The sequence below is a fragment of the Sesamum indicum genome, linkage group LG5, assembly GCF_026168435.1.
Source record: "Sesamum indicum cultivar Baizhima isolate 11 linkage group LG5, ASM2616843v1, whole genome shotgun sequence".
Classification (NCBI taxonomy): domain Eukaryota; kingdom Viridiplantae; phylum Streptophyta; class Magnoliopsida; order Lamiales; family Pedaliaceae; genus Sesamum; species Sesamum indicum.
In genome coordinates, this window is record NC_142661.1 from 18,822,226 (window position 1) to 18,843,213 (window position 20,988).

The 20,988-nt window shown below is 35.6% G+C and overlaps 3 protein-coding genes across 4 annotated transcripts; 2 read left to right on the forward strand and 1 right to left on the reverse strand.

Moving 5' to 3' along the window:
* The first annotated feature begins 1,246 nt into the window (after positions 1–1,246).
* LOC105161812 (uncharacterized) lies at positions 1,247–2,082 on the forward strand. Its single transcript, XM_011079626.2, has one exon. It carries the CDS (start codon positions 1,290–1,292, stop codon positions 1,635–1,637), a length of 348 nt encoding a protein of 115 aa, XP_011077928.1. The 5' UTR covers positions 1,247–1,289; the 3' UTR covers positions 1,638–2,082.
* Positions 2,075–11,792, reverse strand: LOC105161759 (SOUL heme-binding family protein). The gene is made up of 8 exons (XM_011079561.3): positions 11,519–11,792; positions 11,317–11,406; positions 11,143–11,213; positions 10,816–10,917; positions 10,592–10,696; positions 7,984–8,119; positions 2,442–2,551; positions 2,075–2,355 (listed from the first exon to the last, which is right to left on the reverse strand). The coding sequence occupies exons 1-8, from the start codon at positions 11,736–11,738 to the stop codon at positions 2,281–2,283; spliced, it is 909 nt and encodes a 302-aa protein (XP_011077863.1). The 5' UTR covers positions 11,739–11,792; the 3' UTR covers positions 2,075–2,280.
* Positions 11,793–13,139: 1,347 nt separating this feature from the next.
* Positions 13,140–20,960, forward strand: LOC105161760 (uncharacterized protein At5g03900, chloroplastic). 2 transcript variants are annotated; one of them, XM_011079563.3, is made up of 13 exons: positions 13,141–13,698; positions 13,855–13,962; positions 14,029–14,129; positions 14,238–14,318; positions 14,645–14,717; positions 14,805–14,870; positions 15,826–15,912; positions 18,329–18,394; positions 19,032–19,174; positions 19,253–19,339; positions 19,422–19,485; positions 20,048–20,191; positions 20,617–20,960. In XM_011079563.3, exons 1-13 carry the CDS (start codon positions 13,291–13,293, stop codon positions 20,758–20,760), a joined length of 1,572 nt encoding a protein of 523 aa, XP_011077865.1. In that variant the 5' UTR covers positions 13,141–13,290; the 3' UTR covers positions 20,761–20,960. The 2 variants fall into 2 exon arrangements, with proteins under 2 accessions (XP_020549454.1, XP_011077865.1); XM_020693795.2 differs by lacking the exons at positions 20,048–20,191; positions 20,617–20,960 and adding an exon at positions 19,957–20,021 and having other exon boundaries at positions 13,140–13,698.
* Positions 20,961–20,988: the final 28 nt, after the last annotated feature.

A 20,988-nucleotide genomic window follows, 5' to 3' on the forward strand; every position in this document is an offset into this window, starting at 1 on the left:
AATAAGTCAACCAAGGATAAACATAATTTTTTTTATTTTTTTGCTAAAAGCAATAAATTTAATGAATTTTGATTAGTGGAGAGACTTTATCTCTTAAACAAAAGTAAACCTCATGGGATGCGACTCAAATATAATTTTTCAAACCATTCCGTCCCTCCTTGAAAGAGTCATTTTGCGTATTATTATCTCTAAAAACGTGTGTTACATTTAATTCTGATCTCAATAAATGTGTATAGATTGAAGTAGGTGGTAAAAATTGGTGGTGATGCTATAACATGAGCCTCCATTTGCATAAGTGCGCCATTTTGTGTAGCGACTTTCACAAGATGATAATTTTGTCCACCAACGTTCCTCCATCTCCAACTTCATCTGCACCATTCATGCACTTATTTCCTCCTCCTATTGACGCTTTTGGTCAAAAAGCTAAGCTCGTGTTTTCTCGTAGCTACCATTTTCATTTGCCATCAACCCATTATTATGTGAATTTCCTTCCATTCATGATCCACCCAGCTTGTTATGTATGTTAATAAGTCAATAAGCCATTTTCCAAGAATAGAATACGGTGCACAGTCGTCAACCACTAAGTAGCGATTTAAGTGGTCCTACTCCATATTAACTCATAACCTATTCTTATTCCCCCAGTAAGAAATTACGTTGGCGTTTGTTCCACCTACACCTACCATTTATCTATACTATATTAAAAAGAAAAAGATTTTTTTCTCTCACGAATGACGGTTATGACACTGCAGTATCAATTTTATTATTATATCAATTATACCCCTAAATTGATTTTCTTTTTTTCTTTCTTTTTTCTTTTTAAAAATATAGTGTACTGGTTTATATTTATTCTCATTCGTAATATAATTTAAAATATAAAATATTATTTATTATATGCACGCAGAGACAGTATGTGACAACCACTAATAGTAAATAAATAGGAGCTCCATACATACTCTATTATTTGCAAGTAAGAATCACGTTTCTAAGTCTACAATTCTATAATCGAAGTGACACGTCTTGTTATGGTCCCAAACAATTAGATTAGGGACCAGAGGAGATATAATTGTGAAAGTATGTTACGGTGCATTTGACCAAAATTAGAAGAGATTTGACCAAAATTAGATAAGTTGACCCCAAAAGTGCAGTAAGGTTAAGTTGTAATATTCACAAAGAATGAGGGCATCCTCATGCCTCTGCCCATATAAATACTAGACACAAATGCACTCCCAACAACCTCAACAAAAAGCACATTAAAGTTAGTTGCCAAATTTTTTTCACTATCATTCCTCATGGGGAACTGTCTAGTTCTTCAAGAAAATGTTGTTAGGGTGATGAAAGCAGATGGGAAAATCATACAATACAAGAAATCCCCAATCGAAGTTGATCAAGTGTTGTCAAAATTCTCTCACCATGAAGTATCTGAAGATGAACATCATCGACTGGCTGGAGTTGTGAGGATTAAGCTCGTGATCAGCAAGCAAGAGCTGCAAGAAATGCTGAGGATAGGAGGAGTTTCAGTTGATGATATGATCTCTAAGGTGCAGAAAGAAGAAATCATCAAAAGTTATGATAGAGATGCTGTAATGATTTCAAAAGGATGGTCACCTGTCCTGGAAAGTATCCCTGAAGCAGCTTAGTTTTCAGCTTGCTATCGGCAAAAACAAAGAGCAAAGGAGACGACGATCTTTATATACAACATATCTAGCTTGCAGGAAACTAGCTGCCAGCAATCCAATTTAGGTGTAAACTATTAGATCGTACATGATAATATCAACGTTTCACTTTATAATAATCTGATCTAATGGTTTACATCTCACGACGGCTGCTGGCACTTGGACAGAAAAATTCAGGAAGCCATTGAGATACAATAAATAGAAGCACATGAATCACTGGTTAAACTTCATCTGTTTCTGTAGGTACAGAAACTGGAGATGATTCATGCAAAAAGAACAGGAAAGAAAAGATATGTAATTGTGTGAGCAGAGATCATACCTGATAACTTGGCAAGTCTTCAGTGTATTAGTCATGTAGAGAACATATTGTTTTTCCTTTTTCTTGGAAGCATAAAACAAAATTGAACAAGAGCAGCAATTTCCCATATGAATATAGTATTTGTTTACTCCTTGACACTGTATGATAGTTTTACAAGGGAAACTCACTTTATATAGTAGAGAAGAAACCTATCAACAGTGTTTTTGTAGCTTTGCATTTACTCAAGAATGAGCATAGGATTATATATATGTTGTGTGTGTGTGTGTGTATTCGAGCCTTGGCCAAAAGCTATGTTTGCTTCCTTTCAACTTCTAGAGCAATTTCGTTACGACGATTAAACGGAAGTGCAAAGGGTGGGTTGTACTGCACCATAAAAAGTAAAAGACAATTAGAAGATCATAAAGGACGATTTACCACAAATATCCTTTGTAACTCAGAGATGTATATACCTGTGCAACTTCCACAGAGGCACCCTCTTTTACGCGAAACTCTGGGTTGTTCTTCAGCAAGTCCATGAGTGATGATTCACGGCGTTCAACGTCTTCATCAGTCACAAATCCTGGCTCAAATTGGAAAGTACATCGTCAAAGAAAACGTGTATGTACCATTTTTTTCTAAATCAAGACGACCTAGAATACTGATCCATCCTTATTTTTGCCACTAAAGTAAGAAGATTTCATTAGGCAAATCATGCCTTTAGATGGCTTGTTGTTGGGCTCATATAGGGCTTGGTAATGAAGCAAAATATCAAAATATTTTAATCGAAACACTCATTCATAATGATTTGATGTCAACGTTATGTCCAAAAACTTCACATTTATTATGCCCCCGAATTTTGTCTCAAATCGTCAAGATAGTCCTTGAATACCTAAGAACACCGGGAAAGTCCCGGTTGCAACCCTGAATGCTTAAGTTAGTAAGGTCAATACGGGGCTAACTCAAGTAGTAGTGCGGTAAAATGATTAGTCTTGCACTATGGTAACAAACGTTATCAATTCAACATTGTTACTCCAATAGAGAATTCTTATGAATTTGTTCGGTGTACTTGTTCTTAACAAGCACTCCGTACATACATTAGTGACACAACACCATTGTCTATAAACAAGGGATTCTCCCTAGGAGGATGCATCGTAAGGACAAGTTTCTACAGTATCATTGATGTCATATCTCAATGTCCTTGAATTTAAATATTTAAAGTAAAAAACCATAGACACATAATTCATGATCACCACATATGCGTGACCATGCATCATCGTATGTAAGGATGTTATGGACAATTGTCTTTTATTGATGTAAATTGAATAAGAATGTTTACCAAAAAACATATTAAAACGACCTAATTAATCGGTGTGTTGGGCATTATCCTGAAATTGTATTATCATTTGATTCAGTAAGCTGTGAGTTTTACAAGAAAGGGGCACGAGGAGTGGAAAATGTACCACGTATTTCTTATTCTTCACACAAATTTGCTATAAATGCAAGTTTGGGTATCATTCTTGCAAAGTAAAAGAATGCTTTGTCAGAAGATAGAGTAGGAGATTATATATATTTGCTTATTTGTAGTTGATAACTTTGGTATATAGATCAATATTTCCATACCATGTTTGTAATTCTACTCTTGTCCTAACATTATATTCGGGACTATTTCTTCAATGATAATCAAGCCTTTCTTTTCGTCCTATTCAACAGGGTATCAAGCAGGTTTACAAAATATAAATATGTACCACATATTTATTTATTTACTAAAAAGAGCAAAGAGCCTGAGAAACCCTAACTCAAACTCGATGCCTTACCCACGCAGCCCCAACTCGCGTCACCATCCCCATCTCTGTCCACCAACTTCTGCCCCTTCACGCCGTTGCCCGATTACGCATGTCCAGACCTCTTCATCTCTCCGCTACACCACTACCGCGCCCAACCCTCACAATCCTGCTACTTTTGTCTTATATTGTCTATCTATGGCGTCCTCTAATAAAATTGGATCTCTTGGTACAACTGAGAAATTAAATGGTCGTAATACGTGGTTCCAAGCATTTAAACTTTTCCTGGCATCTCATAATAAATTAACACATATCCTCCCATCCCCTCCGGCAACTTTAGATGAAATTGTATCATGAGGTAACAGTATGATTACTGTTAGTGTTAATGTAATGTTTTTTAGTTCTGCAAAGGAAATTTGGGATGCTCTACGTGATATGTACTCCCGTGAGGAAAAACGTTTCTCGCATGTTCGAGTTAAACGAGAAACTTGTTTCTTTGAAACAGAAGGGACGCACTATCACTATTATTTTGCTTCAGTGAAAGAAGCAGCTCATGAGATACTATTATTTCTAAGCTGTGATGCTAAGACTAGGCATTCTCAATGTGAAGAATTTTCTGGTGCCCAAATTTCTATCTAACCTTGATATCTCTCTCCATTCCACTAGAGACTCTTTGTTGGCAAGTGATACGGTTCCTACTTTATCTAATGCCTTATCTCTTGTTCTTCATGTTGCCATTGGTTACACAAAATCCCCGCCTACATCCGAGATCTCGGCTTTAGCTTATTCGAGGTCATGGTTCGTCACGTGGTCACCCATCTAAGGGAGGACGAGGTCGTGCTTTGGATAACTCCTGTGGTTCTCGCTATTGTTAACAGTACAGTAAAACTAACCATGTTTCTAAGTGGTCGAATGCCCTTTCTAGTGAAAATTAAGTGTCCGTTCTAGAAAATTAATGTTCTCTTTGATCCTCGTTCCCTTCAGTCTAATGTCGATCGTCAACTTACCAAGTCTCGTAATTGTTTGATAACTTTATTTCCTTAGATGACGATTGGTGGCTGACATGAGCTGAGTGGTCTCTGGATGCTACGAATACACCTACCAGTGCTCATGTTCTCTCCGCGTCTATATCCCCACTTGGAGACCCTTCCTTAGCTAAGTTAAAGAAAATTTTACCATTTGAGTCTTGAGTTAGAATGTGAGTCTTGCGCGTTAGGAAAACATCATCATATTTCACACCCGTCTAGAGTCGAGTCGATAGTCGTAGTTCTTCTCCTTTTGATCCTTGTCCATACTCTAAGGTCCTAGTCGCATCAAGTATGTTAGTGGTTTTATTTAGATATGTTACTTATTGATGATTACTCTAGGATGACTTGGCTTTATTTACAAATAGGTTCCTAATGTAATCACCTCTTTCTATAATGAAATAAAAACTCAACTTTCCTCCAATATTCGTGTTCTTCATACTAATAGTGGTGCGGTAGAATGCGCACACTCATGTCTCACATGAGTGTCTCTAGGGTTTTCTGGGGGTTGTTGCCCTTTACCACATGTTTTCTAATAAATCATATCACATCTAGTTTTCCACATGGAGATATCCATTACTCTTGTCTATACTCTAGTCTACCTCTTTTTCATGCTGCTCCCTGGGTTTTGGGATGTGTGTTTTGCACATGATGTCACTCCTGGTATAGGTAAATTATCCCCGAGGTATGTCAAGTGTATCATTCTAGGTTATGCATGTATGTAGAATGCGTATCATTGTTGCGATCATGTCGTTCAGTTCAACTGATGTTTCCTTTATCTATTCTACTCCATATTACTCCAAGGACAAACTTTTTTAAGTTTTTTTCTCCTCCACGTGCCTCTTGTGTCCAATGTGTCTCATTTACTACATGTTTTCTAATAAATCATATCACATCTAGTTTTCCACATGGAGATATCCATTACTCTTGTCTATACTCTAGTCTACCTCTTTTTCATGCTGCTCCCTGGGTTTTGGGATGTGTGTTTTGCACATGATGTCACTCCTAGTATAGGTAAATTATCCCCAAGGTATGTCAAGTGTATCATTCTAGGTTATGCATGTATGTAGAATGCGTATCATTGTTGCAATCATGTCGTTCAGTTCAACTGATGTTTCCTTTATCTATTCTACTCCATATTACTCCAAGGACAAACTTTTTTAAGTTTTTTTCTCCTCCACGTGCCTCTTGTGTCCAATGTGTCTCATTTGGACCCTGTTTCCAAACATTCCTCTCAGCCTCTTCAAGTGTACGTACAAAGGGCATCGTTATTGCACTCCTGTCGCTTACTTGTGCTGATTTTACCTTTATTTATTCTACTCCATATCACTTCAGCTGATGTTAACTTTTTCGTTTCTACTCCATATGACTCTGTGACTCATCTGGGTCCTACTTCCAAACATTCATGCCGCCCTCCTCAAGTATATATCGTCATCACCAAGTATTATCCATCACACTTGATAATTCTGTTCATCCAACATTTCTTCATGCAACTCGTCCTTTACCTTTGCCTACAGAGTCCGATAATGACTTTTCCATTGCTCTTAGCAAAGTATATGATCATGTACTGCAATTCCTTTGGCTAACTCCACCTCTTATGAACATCTGAGTCCTTTCGTACATTTGCAGTTTCGCTATCCAATACTTTTGTCCCCAGGTCTTACAATGAAACGGTGCTATACCTTGAGTGGAAGTCAGCAATAGACGAGGAAATGTCTGCACTTATTCTATACCTTTCCATAATGGATGAGGAAATGTCTGCATTTATTTCTGCTCTTATTTCTAGCGACATTTGGAAACTTGTGTCTGCTCCTGCTGAAGCAGATGCAGTGTCTTGCCAATTAGTATTCACTCTTAAGTATCATGCTAATGCTATTGATATAAAGACCTGTTTGTTTACCAAGGGTTTGACTCAGACCTACGACGTTGACTATTTTGAGACATTTTCTCGTGTTGCTCGTCTCAATTCCATTTGACTCCTATTCTCCTTGGCATCAATCAAGATGGCCTATGCATCGTATGGATGTCAAGAACGCTTTCCTTTATGGTGATTTAAGTGAGACCAAAGCAACCTCCTAGTTACGTTGCTTTGGAGTGAGTTAGCATATGGTGGTGTAAACTGAAAATGCAATTTATAGCCTCAAGTAGAGTCATCGAACTTGGTCTGAAAAGTTCAGTAAGGTGATATAATGAATTTTGATTTCACATATTTCAGGCAGACCACTCTGTAGTTGTGAAATGGGGTCCATCCAGTATGGTTGTTGTTGTTGTCTATGTTGATGAGCTTCTGACTTCTAGAAGTGATATTGAGGGAATAGAGAAGAAGAAGGCATATCTGCAACAACACTTTGTTACTAACTACATGGGACGTCCTCTAAATATTTGTTCGAGATTGAGATCGCTCATATAAAAAATGATATCTCTCTATCCCAAAGAAAATATGCCCTTGACTTACTCCAAGAACCAACTTACTTGGCACCAAACCTGTTGATACTCCTATGAAGTTCAACTCTGAACTTTGGGACGATAATGGTATGTATTTAAGAGACAAGGCAAAATACAGATGATTGGTTGGGTTGTTATAAGACATGACATCTCATTTTTCGTTGGCCAAGTAAGTCAATTTATGGATAGACCATAAACTATCATGCACTCACGATACTCACATATGTTCAAGAAACATGGTCATCTAAAGATAAAAGCTTGCTCATATGCTGATTATGCTGGATCTAGAAATAATAAAACATCTACATTTGGATATTGCACCGATGTTGGGGGGAAATTTAGTTACTTGGCGAAGCAAAAAGGAAGTCATTGTTGCTCGGTCTAGTGCAAAAGTTGATTACACTATTATGGTTGTACTCCATTTACTCCATCAGAACAAATATCCCAGTCCTCTCTCCTCCATACCTCTCCCTAGTCTTTATACAGGATATCTCATTATATTCCTGACTACTTTCCAATAGTAGATGTGTTCACCAAAGCTTTGGGGGGGGGGGGGTGAAGCAGTTTCAGTTTTTATGTAGCAAGGTGAGCATAGTTGATATATATCCTCCACCTCGAGGGGAGTGTTAGAAGATTGATTAGGAGGATTTGTGCATAATTGATATTTTCGAAAGAGAGATCAATCATACCCAACATGCTCAATTACAAGTCTTCCATACTTCCATTGTGTGTGGAACTGAGAGAATAAAGTTTAGACAAACCTGAAAATGCAATTACAGCAATGATCCTTTTTGGCACCTCTTTGATAGTTATAGATGAATCCTTTGGCAATGGCAAGTTGGCACCATACTTCGAGGGCATGACAAAGGACATCTTCCACTTATCTTGATCTTCCACCTAAATGAACTTTTGTTCTAGTCACAAAAAATTGGCATACTTGCCTTTATGCAGGAGCATGACGTTATTAAACAAATTAATGCAATTGGAATTTTCATTTCATAAGAATAACGTGGTGTAATTGAAAACAAGGTAAAAGAACCATTAACTTGATATTGATAACTTGAATCAACTTCTTTCACCTCAAGTCTCCAATACTCACCACACTTCTCCAGCTTCACTAAGTGATTCTCCAAATTACCTGAGGGTGATACTCTGTGTAAAATGTCTAATTGCCATTTCGAGAAAAGTCGGTTCATTCTTGCAATATAAATATCTAGTGTAAACCTCCAAAATTAACAAATCACGATCTAAAGAAAATGGAGTTCTAACAAACTCTGAAAAAGATGTAAGTTTCAAATCTTATCTTGAGAAACATAATTGATTACCCAGTCCCCTCAACGGCTATTACGTCCCTCTCCCATAAAAAGTTCACACAGGCAGCAAGAAGTGATACTCCAGCCGGGCCTAAAAGTTCATAGACTCTCCTAACTCCTCTTGGCATCACAAAAGAAAACCTTATGAGATTAAGAAACAAAAACTATAACTCGTATCAGATTTCCACTTTAAGAACAAGTAATTTAATCTTTACTGTGTATGGTCATAAGTTTACAGACATCCTTCCTCCAGCTTCTCAAGTAATCAGTCAGCATTAAATTTCTTCCAGAGAGCAATTCAAAAGAAAAAAAATATGCCCCATCTCTCTCTTTGAGGGGCAGGTTAGGGTTTGATAGAAAACAATCGCAAACCAGCCTGTATTTCTGAGCAGTAATGACTTTAGGAATACATAGGCACCTATAAATTGCTGGCACTTCTACTCCAAATCCTGCAAGTTTAGGACTCCAAACATCATAACAACCTCTGCTCATTAGCTTGTTTATCTAAAAGGTGCAATTGATGGATTAGGACATATCTGTGCTTATTAACCTATTTCACATCATAACCAAATCAAAAACTTATACTTTGTGGTGTTTTCAAGACATAGGCAAATGAATCCGGGAAGTCATTGAACATCTTAATGATTGAAGCCAACAGACATGAATAAGTTAAAGTGCACCCTTGGCGAAGTCATTTACCACAGTTCGAGGGGTAAAATTTATTTTGGTCCCCAACATTTAAGTTCAATTTCAAAATAGTCCTTGTCTTTCAGTTTATTTCAAATTAGTCCTTTTGATAGGTGATTATAAAACTTTTATTTTCACAAAAACACAATATTTTCCCTCCACTTTTATTTTCAATTGCAATTTGGTTCCTTGCATATAAAATTTAAAAAATATAACCGTTTTTAATTGGAAAAATATACAATTATTTAAATAATCGTCCAAATTGTATATTTTTCCAATTAAAAACGGTTATATTTTTTAAATTTTATATGCAAGGAACCAAATTGCAATTGAAAATAAAAGTGGAGGGAAAATATTGTTCTTTTGTAAAAATAAAAGTTTTATAATCACCTATCAAAAGGACTAATTTGAAATAAACTGAAAGACAAGGACTATTTTGAAATTGAACTCAAATGTTGGGGACCAAAATAAATTTTACCCCTCGAACTGTGGTAAATGACTTCGCCAAGGGTGCACTTTAACTTATTCATGTCTGTTGGCTTCAATCATTAAGATGTTCAATGACTTCCCGGATTCATTTGCCTATGTCTTGAAAACACCACAAAGTATAAGTTTTTGATTTGGTTATGATGTGAAATAGGTTAATAAGCAGATATGTCCCAATCCATCAATTGTACCTTTTAGATAAACAAGCTAATGAGCAGAGGTTGTTATGATGTTTGGAGTCCTAACTTGCAGGATTTGGAGTAGAAGTGCCAGCAAGTTCATTAAATCACAATAATTATATTGATATGTTATTGATCAACTTATGTGCAAGGGACCAAATTGCAAATTGAAAATGAAAATTGGGGACTAAAATTTTCTTTGTAAAAAAGAAAATATTTTATAAGGGTTATATGAAAAATCACCTACTGAAGATATTAATTTGAAATGAGTTGAAAAGATAGGGACTATTTTGAAATTAAAATTAAATATTAGGTGCTAAAATAAATTTTACCCCAGTTTGCAGTATACACTTTTCAAGCAATAGTCATGTCCACCTTAAGTTTAAAGCTAAAAAGGATCTCGAAGAGGGTAACACATTGGAAGGATGGCAATGGGAATCTAACAGGAACAAATTAAACAAGCGCCAATGAAATGTCAATTTAAGAACAAAGACCGAGCAAATTGAAATGGGTATCTCAAGAAGTTGGGTTTCTAACTGACTATCACCTTATAGTAATTATTTGGAACCTTAAACCTTAAACCTTATAAAGCTATTTTGTAAATCCAATTAATTGTTTTATGTGATACCTTAAACCTTATAAAGCTATTTTGTAAACAGATAAACCGTCCACAGGTGAACGAAAATAAGACGATGAAAAGTTACCCTTCTAGTGATCACTGGGGTTGTCATATCCATTTTCTCCCCATCAGACTTTATTCTACGAGTAAAAACTGGTGTAGTCATCTCCATTTGCTTCTCTCTTGTATTCTGAATCCAATAAGACGAAGAACAGAGCACAAAATTACAACAATATGCAATTAGTATTAAGCTACTAAAAAGCTTTTGACGTGAAACTTTCTCTTTAATCTCTAAATTTTTCCAACTACCTTACCGAACAAGTACTCAGCCAACACATTGAAAGATTGAGATGCACCAGCAAAATCAAATCCATACTTCCCAGGCATCGTTGTCTCGGCAATAAAGTAAGACTGGTTTTGTCCATGTGAAACAAAATGCAAACACTTAGATAAGGACTCATTAGAACAAAACCATGTGTACAATATATTAAATATCCTATTTAGGTCTTTTTATCTTCTTCACTTTCAAGAATCTATATATGCTTGACCCAAAAACTCAATATCCAAACACAAGATGTAGCAAACAAGCCATTAACTGATGAATTCTAATGCATTAAATTACAGAGGAAAGAATACCTCGACTTCTCTTATCTCGTACTGGTCATACCGACTTAGAACCTTGAATTCCACCGTCTCAAGATCCGGAACTTCAGTTGACAATGAAAACCAAAACCAAGATACATAAATAACCAATAAATCTCTCCATAAGAAATAAATCCAACAAAAAGCCCAAACGTAATTCAACACTACCCGACATCAACGCTTCCTCCAAACTCCGGCTCTCGAACCTCCTACTCGGGAACACGTATTTTGCGGTCTCATTCGCCAGTTCCATCAAAACTACAAAAGTCAAGAAACCAAGAAAAACAAACCGAAAATCAAGAAACTTCAAAAGGGCCCTTGAAATACAGAGTAACAAACGGAAAGCAAGCAATAGGTAATCATTCCTTACAGCGCTGAGATAGAGATGACGCTTGAGCAGCGAGAGCGAGAACGAGAGAGACCCGAGATTCAACAGCTGACATGGGCGCCGTTCTTCTTCCACTTCTTCTCATGTTATCAGTTGTTGCCATGGATTTTACAGGGAAGATGATTGGCGAGTGTGATAGTGACTTCTTGCGTTGATGGGCCGGAATTTGAGTACTGGACATTGAAGGGCTGGTGAGAAGCATTTTCTTGATCTTTGTCGGGGAAGAAATAAGAGAATGCGAGAAGGAGCTTTATGGCTTTCTGTCCACCCATATAGCCGTTGGAGTAATTATGAATTTATACTATTTATTTTGCATACCCAAAACTTTTTTCAAATTGTATTTACGTCCTTCTTCTTTATTTGAACTTTCAGTTTTCAGAGGAAATGAGTGGAAAAGAATAAATGATTGAATAAAATCTTGGGCCCCCTGCCATCTAAAATATCTAAATTGTAAAATGAGTTTCTAACCGTTAATTGAAAATTTTGAAATTTATATATATATACATGTGGTAGTGGCACATTGTTCTTTTTTATATAAAATAAATAATATTTTATATTTTAAAATATATTATAAATAATAATAAAATATATAAACCAACAGTATATTTTTTTAAAAATAAAAAGAACTTATCAATTAATATTTAAATTGGTAAGTTGAATAAGTTAATTATCATATTAGTTGAAGTGCATTTTTTGAATCACATAAACTTGGTGCAACGACGCAAAACCGCCATGTTGCGTCTGTAACACCTCTTTTTTCTTATAATAGTGTGGATATATTCATATCATCATTGTAAAAAATGAAATAAACGAGTGACTAATAAAATTTTGAATCAAATTAGCGATGGGATAATTTAGTATCGGTATTTTCTTGTTTTACTAGTCGTAATTGAAAACATGAACATGAATATGATTACAACGGGCTATTCTATTGCGAAATAAACATGTGATTGGACTTGATAGTTTAACTTATCAAACAGGTATGTATTGTGAACGAGGTTTGAACGTATGAAAGATGCCCACGTATATATAATTTTTTTTTAAATGGGATATATGACAACTATATAATTATTTGATGTACTTAGCACCAAGTATAGTATTTACAAGATAATTATAATAACATTTTTAATTAGAAATAACATTTATGAAAATAATCCTGAAAACTGATATCTTATTTTTAAATATGTAAAAATATATAACAGTTCGTGATAATGGTCACAAGAATTATAATTTTAAAAAATCCACTGCATATACAAAAAAACCACAATTATTTTAAAAGTTAAAGAAAAAAAAAAGAAATCATTTTTGCCATGTAAATTTAGTTGCCCAAACTTTAGTGAAATTCGCAAATTTGTACCCTCATATGTATTAAATAAAATATTTCTACGAAAAAATAAAAATTTTTCTTGAAAAATATTATTATATTATCATTAAATATTATATGTACACTGTATGCAATGTTTTGACTAAAAAGATTATAAACGAAAAAATGCAAATTTTGCCAAAAAAAAAAAAAAAAAAAGTTTAGATAGTAAAATTGGATGGGAGGGTAAAATGGTGAATTCGCACGCGTCGCCCTCCCGCTTTTATGTTTTTACTTCCTTCTTCGTTCATCCGTTGGTTCATTCACTGACCGAGATGAAAAATGGCGTCGTCTTGAACAACAGTCTGAAGAAATATCTTGAATCCATGGCCAAAATCTTACCCAGAAACAAATAATAATCGCTCAGAAAACATAGAAATTGATTCAGTAAATGGCATCCTCAATCTCCGCCTGCTTCTTCAATGTCAACCCCAAGTCCTGCTCCTTAACCCTCTCGCGTAGACCACTTAAACCCTCCCAATTCCGCTGTCTCGCGCCGCCGCTGCCATCCCTGATTCTTCCACGAGCTTCGAATTTTCGGTGCGGAAGAACCTCTGTTTCGTTGATTAGGGCTAGCAGCGGTGGAGTTGATGTTGCTGCAGCGTCGGCAGTAAGGCCCGGAGGTAGCGTGGAGAGCGATAAGTTGTCGTCTGATGTACGGAATCGAGCTATGGACGCCATTGATGCATGCGGAAGGAGAGTCACCATTGGTGATGTGGCGAGCAAGGCGGGGCTCAAGTTGAATGAAGCTCAGAAGGCTCTTCAGGCTCTTGCTGCAGACACCAATGGCTTCCTAGAGGTCGCTTTTTTATGGTTCTTTGTTTTCTTACGTTTGTCTTAGTGTTATGAAGTTTAAGTGTAGGGTAGTTTCTGATTCCTGATGAAGGATGGGTAAAATGTTAACGAAGTAATTTACATGTTTTCAAATGATGGTTGTTGTGCTCATTCCAAATAGGTTTCAGATGAAGGGGATGTTTTGTATGTTCTTCCCAAGGATTATCGCTCAAAGCTGGCGGCCAAGTCTTTTAGGCTAAAAGTTGAACCCTTGTTGGAGAAGGGAAAGGTATTGAGATTTTTTATGGATTGATTCAAGCTTCTTGCATTTTGACTGGAATGATTTTTGTGGCAGATGGCAGCGGAGTATTTAGTGAGGGTTTCTTTTGGCACCGCACTGATCGCATCCATTGTTCTTGTATATACCACAATAATTGCTATAATCTCAAGTAGTCGGTACAAGTCTTAATCTTTGCATATCCATCACTGGAATTAATTATCAGTAATGTAGTGTTTGTAGCTTTTCTTGATTATAATTGTTTTCCTATTCATGTTTTGGCACAGGGAGGAGGACAATCGTGGAAGAAGAGGAAGATCTTATGATACTGGTTTCACATTTTACTTGAGTCCAACTGATTTATTCTGGTAATATTCTAACTCACGATCTTTATCTACATATAGAATAAAGAGAATGTGAACATGAAAATTCTTGTGGACTCCTAAGAAGCTGGGTTTTAATGTTGGACCTTTTTGTAAGGTGCTAGCTTGACATGTATGTTCTTGTCTTCTTGTCAAAGGCTAATAATAAAGAGCTTTACATATCCTAGTTAGAATTTCAAAATTGAAGTTTCTCGACTTTTAAGTTAAGTAGATATAAATTATACATGTTATCATATTCTTGTTACTTTTGTTTGATGTAGAGAAATCTGGGAGGAGCTGTATTTGATGACTTATCTAATCAATATATCCAGGTACTGGGATCCATATTATTACAGGAGGCGTCAATTAAGAGAAGGTGATCGTGGGATGAATTTCATTGAATCGGTAAGGAAAATTTTTTTTCTACAAGCATTTTATATAGTTCCAGTTGCTTCCTAGGTTTATAAATCCTTGGTATTTCCTACTTTTCAGGTTTTCTCCTTTGTATTTGGAGATGGTGATCCCAATCAAGGTATTGAAGAAGAGAGGTGGAAGTTGGTAATAACTGATCACTGATTCCAGTGGTCCGTTTCTTAATGCTTTATCATTTTATTGTATTATATTATTGTCATTCTACATCCTAGAAACAGTTTCTGCCCAACTATTCTAAACTTTGCTCCTGATTCTGAAATGTCTGTCCCAGTTTTTCCTTACTGGGGAGCAATCTAGTTTTGTGTGGTGGCTGTGGAAGGGATTTCTCATATGTGTTTCCTGTGGTAATTTGGGGAGGGCATTGTTGGTAATAGGGGATAACATGTTATCGACATAGTGTTAATAATTTATTTATGGGAAGATCTTGAGTTGGGAGCTATACCCATCCAGACCACATTATGTAATAGGCATAATGGGTTTACCCACTTGCACCCACACCCAGCTATACAGAGTGCCTTTTGGCTGTTGGTTAATTTGGTTGGTTTTTGATAGCTATAGCCAAAACCTCAATTAGGTTTTAGAAAACATTAGGGCATCTAGCAAAGATCAACTAACAAATTGGGAGTTTGAAAGTTAAACGTCATAAAGTACTTAGTTACATATGTGATGCTTAAGTCATCCAGATAGTATGGAGGACAGAGTAAGGAGTAATTGAACCTGTAGATGTGAGAAATGTTATTAGGTTATTGAGCTCATCTTGATGTAATTCTATGGAGATTTGAGGCTGCTGATTTGGCCAACAGATTCAAGCTAGCATTTGACTATCTTCAATATCTTTCCTTCTTGTTTGATACCAAAATAGAAAAAGAAGAAAGAAAAATGTGCAACTCTGAGATTGGAAATATGGCTGGTCTTCATACTTAATCTTCAACCATTTTTGATGGTTTTGTGAGGTTGTTTCTTCTAAGTCAGATTATCTTCTTCAATCATATGCATGAAGTTGGCTTGATTTTTACAAATCTTATACTGATCAACAACCAGTCTTTTGTGATAACATCTTTCTCACCAAATATATCTGCAGATTGGACAATACATTGCTTCGAATGGTGGTGTTGTTACTGCTGAAGAACTTGCTCCATATCTGGATCTGGAGACTACTGAAAGCATGGTAGGTATTATCAAACTTTATTTCTTATTTTGGCATTTCTGAGACTTCATTTATCTCATTTGGGCCTTTTCATCTTAGAATCACTAGCAACGGTTGCATGCGGTCCTCGTGCATAAAATTGAATTGAATGCAACGGAAGAACTATCCACTGTTTTTCAATTTATAAGAAAAATAGAAAGACGATATCATTGTCCATATTTTTCAAATATTCTTTCCAAATAAAAAGACATGTTGCTGGTGATTAGCAAATAATAAAAAATATATATATATATATGATTGAATTGTTAAAGTATACAATTGTTTTCTTTATACAAACTTTATCATTGGCTAACAATTTCATATGCAAGATAAAGTTTGACTTTATGACACCCAAATGCTGGCAGATAGCAAAAACAACAAAAACATTGGATCACATTCACTCAGTGCCCTTTGCTTTGCCTGACTCTCTCTATAAACAACAATCACATTTGAAGTTCAACTATATAATATTCTTATAATAAAAATTCATCATTTGAATCAACTATATATGTTTGTAATCCATACATTAGGTTAGTTCTAACATTAAGAATATGCCACGATTGAACCAGAAAACTATATTAGCTATAATATTAACAAAATCCTGAAAAAAGAGTTCTTCTAAGTAGATCATTTTTTGAATCAATGTATGTATGTATGTAACATTAATGTTAGTTTCTAATAGGATCATTCCCATCAGAATATTTTTATCACCTCACCTTTTCACCTTTACCCTTTGCCTACAACACATATTAATACATATATACACACACACACACACAAATATACCTCATCATTTGTGCAACTGAGCATTTTCTCACTTATTGCAAATTGTTTCAGGGAGACAATTATCATGCAAATAGAGGTGCATATATATCCAACATATATGTAGATGAAATTACATTAATCACTGAGGGTCGTATGTATATATGAAAGAGATGATATATTTATGGAAAGACAATTCAAACATGAAATCCATCAAAATAATTAGTGAAATATCTATAATAAAGTAAAACACATGTTGTAGGAATTGGATCAATATCTCTAGTTTAAGGTATAGTTCAGTACAGGTACATATTCATAGCAGTTAAAAGGTATATATAAAACACATGTTGTAGGAATTGGATCAATATCTCTAGTTTAAGGTATAGTTCAGTACAGGTACATATTTATAGCAGTTAAAAGGTATATATAATTGTACCTCAGGTTTCTTTTCCTTCTTAACCTCTTCTTTGATAGGCTTAGCCGCTTAGGAGAAATCAATTCCACTTGCTTCCCAGTTTTCTTCCTCAACCTCTCCTACACTTTGATGGGATCAGCCCTTTTTCCCTTAACTATCACCTTATGGTTCTTGAGGAAGCCGTAAAGTCAAACACCCAAACCACAACTTTCTGTGTCATTCTGCATTCGGCATCACTCATTAGCTCTATATGATGGAAGAACACATCAACACGTTTTACCAAAAATAAAAAATAAAAAAAACTTAGAGAAGGCAAAAATGAGTCAAGGATGAACCAATGGATCAAGTGTTCTTGCACAATACTGAAAAATAAAAATAAAATCTGCAACTTGTAATGCTTTGCCTCGCAATAGGCTCCCTTAGCCAATATCCTTTACCACCAACAGATTAACTATAAATAAAAAGCTAGTGCAACAAACTTCTCAACTTCAGCTTGAAGAAATTAATACATACACATGCCATCAATCATGTGAAAGTTTAAGTATAAGTTCCTACGTCTTATGTGCATTCCAGGAGTAACAATTTCGGTGGAGAATTTTCCCGAACACTTCATAGTGCGCAGTAGAGACTGGAGAATTGACTTAAGAAGGTGAGTTTGAGTGACATTGAGAGTTAGGAGGAAGAGAGTCGGTTGAGAGTTTCAAGAGCTGTGGATTGTTGAAGAGAGAGTTTGAAGAAACATGGATTAAAGAGTGAGGCGAGGACAGAGACTGCAGCAACGTGGATTGAAGAGTTAGGAGGAAGAGAGGGTATTTGGTTGAGAGTTGGAACTTAGTGGTTGAAAGAGAGTGGGTAAGTTTGGATTAGTTTAGGGGTCTTTTGGTGAAATAATATTTTTGGTGTAAGTGGTATGAGAACCACCGTTTTGTATCTCTAAGACTCCTTTGCTTTATAATAGTATAGATGATAAACTTTCTTGCTTTCTAGTTTTCCTGGTTGTAAGAGATGTAACAAAGATGGTAATACCGTTTTGATTTTGCACGTATTCAGAAAATTTACTATTCATTCCTGGTAGATTAACTGTCTGTTAATAATATTTGATCTGTTACTTGTTTAGAAACTTTTGACTATTCTATTTGTGTTTATGAATACTTATGTTTATATTTACTCTTGTCGAGATCCTCACCTTTTGGTAATTTATTGTTATTTGCATTGCTTCAGGATGATGATTCCTACATACTCCCAGTGCTGCTACGATTTGATGGGCAGCCTGAGGTTGATGAAGAGGTTTGTTTTTTAATTACCTTTTCTGGAAATGCATATTATGAAATGCCTTTGCCTTCATCTGCACAAAAGTTGTAGAAGGTCTGAATTTTTCCTCAAAAGAGCTAGTATTGGCTCTCTCCATAAATACTAACCAAGTATGAACACTTCTAATCATGTGGAACCACTGTTGGTTTCTTATTTTGGAGTTCTAGATATATTTGAGTTGGATGGTAACTAAGGAAGTTGCCAAAAAGGCCAAAGTAATCTTTGTAGTATATAAAAAGATTATCATGATGTTCTCTTTAGTAACAGACTGATCTATTGACTTATATGGGTATTATCAAAATTCATGAATTTCTTATTCATAAATAGTGGACGATGTTGGTTATGCATGCTCCTTTAGAAGGTTCCCTAGTGGTTGAACACAAATTTGTCGAGTAACCGAGAAGCCTAGTATTAGAAATACCTCCCATTTTTCCGTCATCTTTACCTTAACTGGTGGTTTCTATATGCCTGCCTAACCACCCTATTAAACAATTCATATGCTATTTAGCACTACTTATCAATTTAATATGTAATTGGTGCATGTTATACAGAGTACTTAGTCTGTCTTAAATTAGTATTCCGCTTTTCTTTGATGAAATGGATGTACTTGCAGGGAAATATTTTATATCGGTTTCCATCATTACAACGCACTGCTGCTCCACAGAGGAGTGGGCGGAAGGAGTACGTTGGAAAGAGTTGGGCTGATTGGGTTGGTGGTGTTGAAAATTTTTTCAAGGAAAAGAAATGGCAGTTTAGGTAATCCTTTGTCGTTAATACTTTAATTTTATTAGCATCATGCATTTCAGCTTAATTTACTAGATCTTGTTTCTGCAGCAAAACAAGTACTTCAGAGAGGGCAATGGCGATAGGTCTCGGTGGACTTAACCTATTTGGGGTTATTATTCTTGGTACCATGTTGAAGTATGTTACCACTTGCTTTGTGCTTTATTTTTACTTTTTAAAATTCTCATTATTTTACTGACAAGTATATTTAATTTTGAAGGAATATGACAGTTAGCCCGAGCGGGTTTGTTTCATTTGTATCCAGCATTTTCCCCTTACTTCAGGTATTTAATACTCCGACTTGATATCATGTTTTCATCCCCATTTTCGCTTTATACAAATTCCCTAGCATACGATCTTAGCTCACTTGATCCAGCATACTTAAAGAAAATTCTGGTTAAGAATGTATGGATATAGATGTTCCACCACTAATTGTAAGTATCACCTCTTTCTTTATGGAATGGTTGGAATAACATTTCATTAGTCTAGTAACTAGAAGCAGTGATGTGAATGTTATTTGGGCCTTAAAAATAGGAGTTTTCCAATATTTAGTTGCTTGAAATTATCTTTTCAAAATCATCATGTTTTGTGGAAGCTGTTTCTCCTCTGTTATTTGTGCCTTCTCTCTGTTTGTTTTTGAAAATATTCCTTAATTGTTTGATGTACATGACTTGTTATTGGATAGTCTGCCTTGTTGTGGCTGAGCTATTTCCATATTGTTTCACTTGTCTTGAGTTCCTATATTCACCTTGCAGATCTATGCTGGCTTCCCCTTTGCCATTCATTGGTTTGATGTTTAAGCTTCATGTTGTATTACTCCTCTAAGTTCCTATACTGACCTTGCAGATCTATGCTGGCTCGTTCTTTGCAATTCCATTGATTCGATGGTTTTTCGTTCAAAATAAAAATGCCCAAATTGTTAAACGGAATCGAGCTAGGGAACAGCGCGCCAAGGCTCTTGTATCACCCAATCTATCTCTAAGGCGGAAGGTAAGCACATTGATGATACATAACACTATCATAATTCAAGATACTCATTGATTTGGTTTAGTACTGACCAAACTGATAAACAACCTAACTCACCTCTGAAGATAGTCAGATTCTGTAGATCAGTACATTTTTTCTGTACACTCAGCTGAACTTGCCATAGAACACTTGAAGCTCAGTATTCAAATGATAATTTTGTGCATTAGATTTTTCTTCCATTGAATTACAGAGCATCAAATACTCAAAAGTATTGATCCTTGCCTTTCAGATTTTTGATTGCCTAAGGTGTTCAATTTAACTTTGTTCATGTGTAAGAATAAGTAAAATGAGCCAGTTATCAAATAAGGACATTGATTCCGGAATGTTTCTGTACTGACATGTGAACATGCGATGCACGGATTTGTTATGTCTGTTTCTTATACTTTCAGCTTTTGAGTGCTCGGGACATGGCTCAGAAAACATTCATCAGCCAGGACAGAATTGTCTATAGTACTGACAGGGACTTGTATGAGCAAGACTATGAGAGCCGAGAGTGGGATCGAAGATTCAAAGAGATTGAAAAGTCTGACTAGATAAAACACATAGGTTCAGTGCATTGTCAAATCCAGTTATATATGTTTTATTTAAGGCCAGGCAGGACTTTCTCCCTTTTTTCATTTTTGTACATACTATTGTTTCATAGATTCAAAGAGCAACGAGCATGACTAACTTGTATAATTGACAGTTTATCATTGAAAATTGAATATCACACCAAGGCATACTAATCTTTAAATTTCGACATAGCCTAGTGAAATATAAAA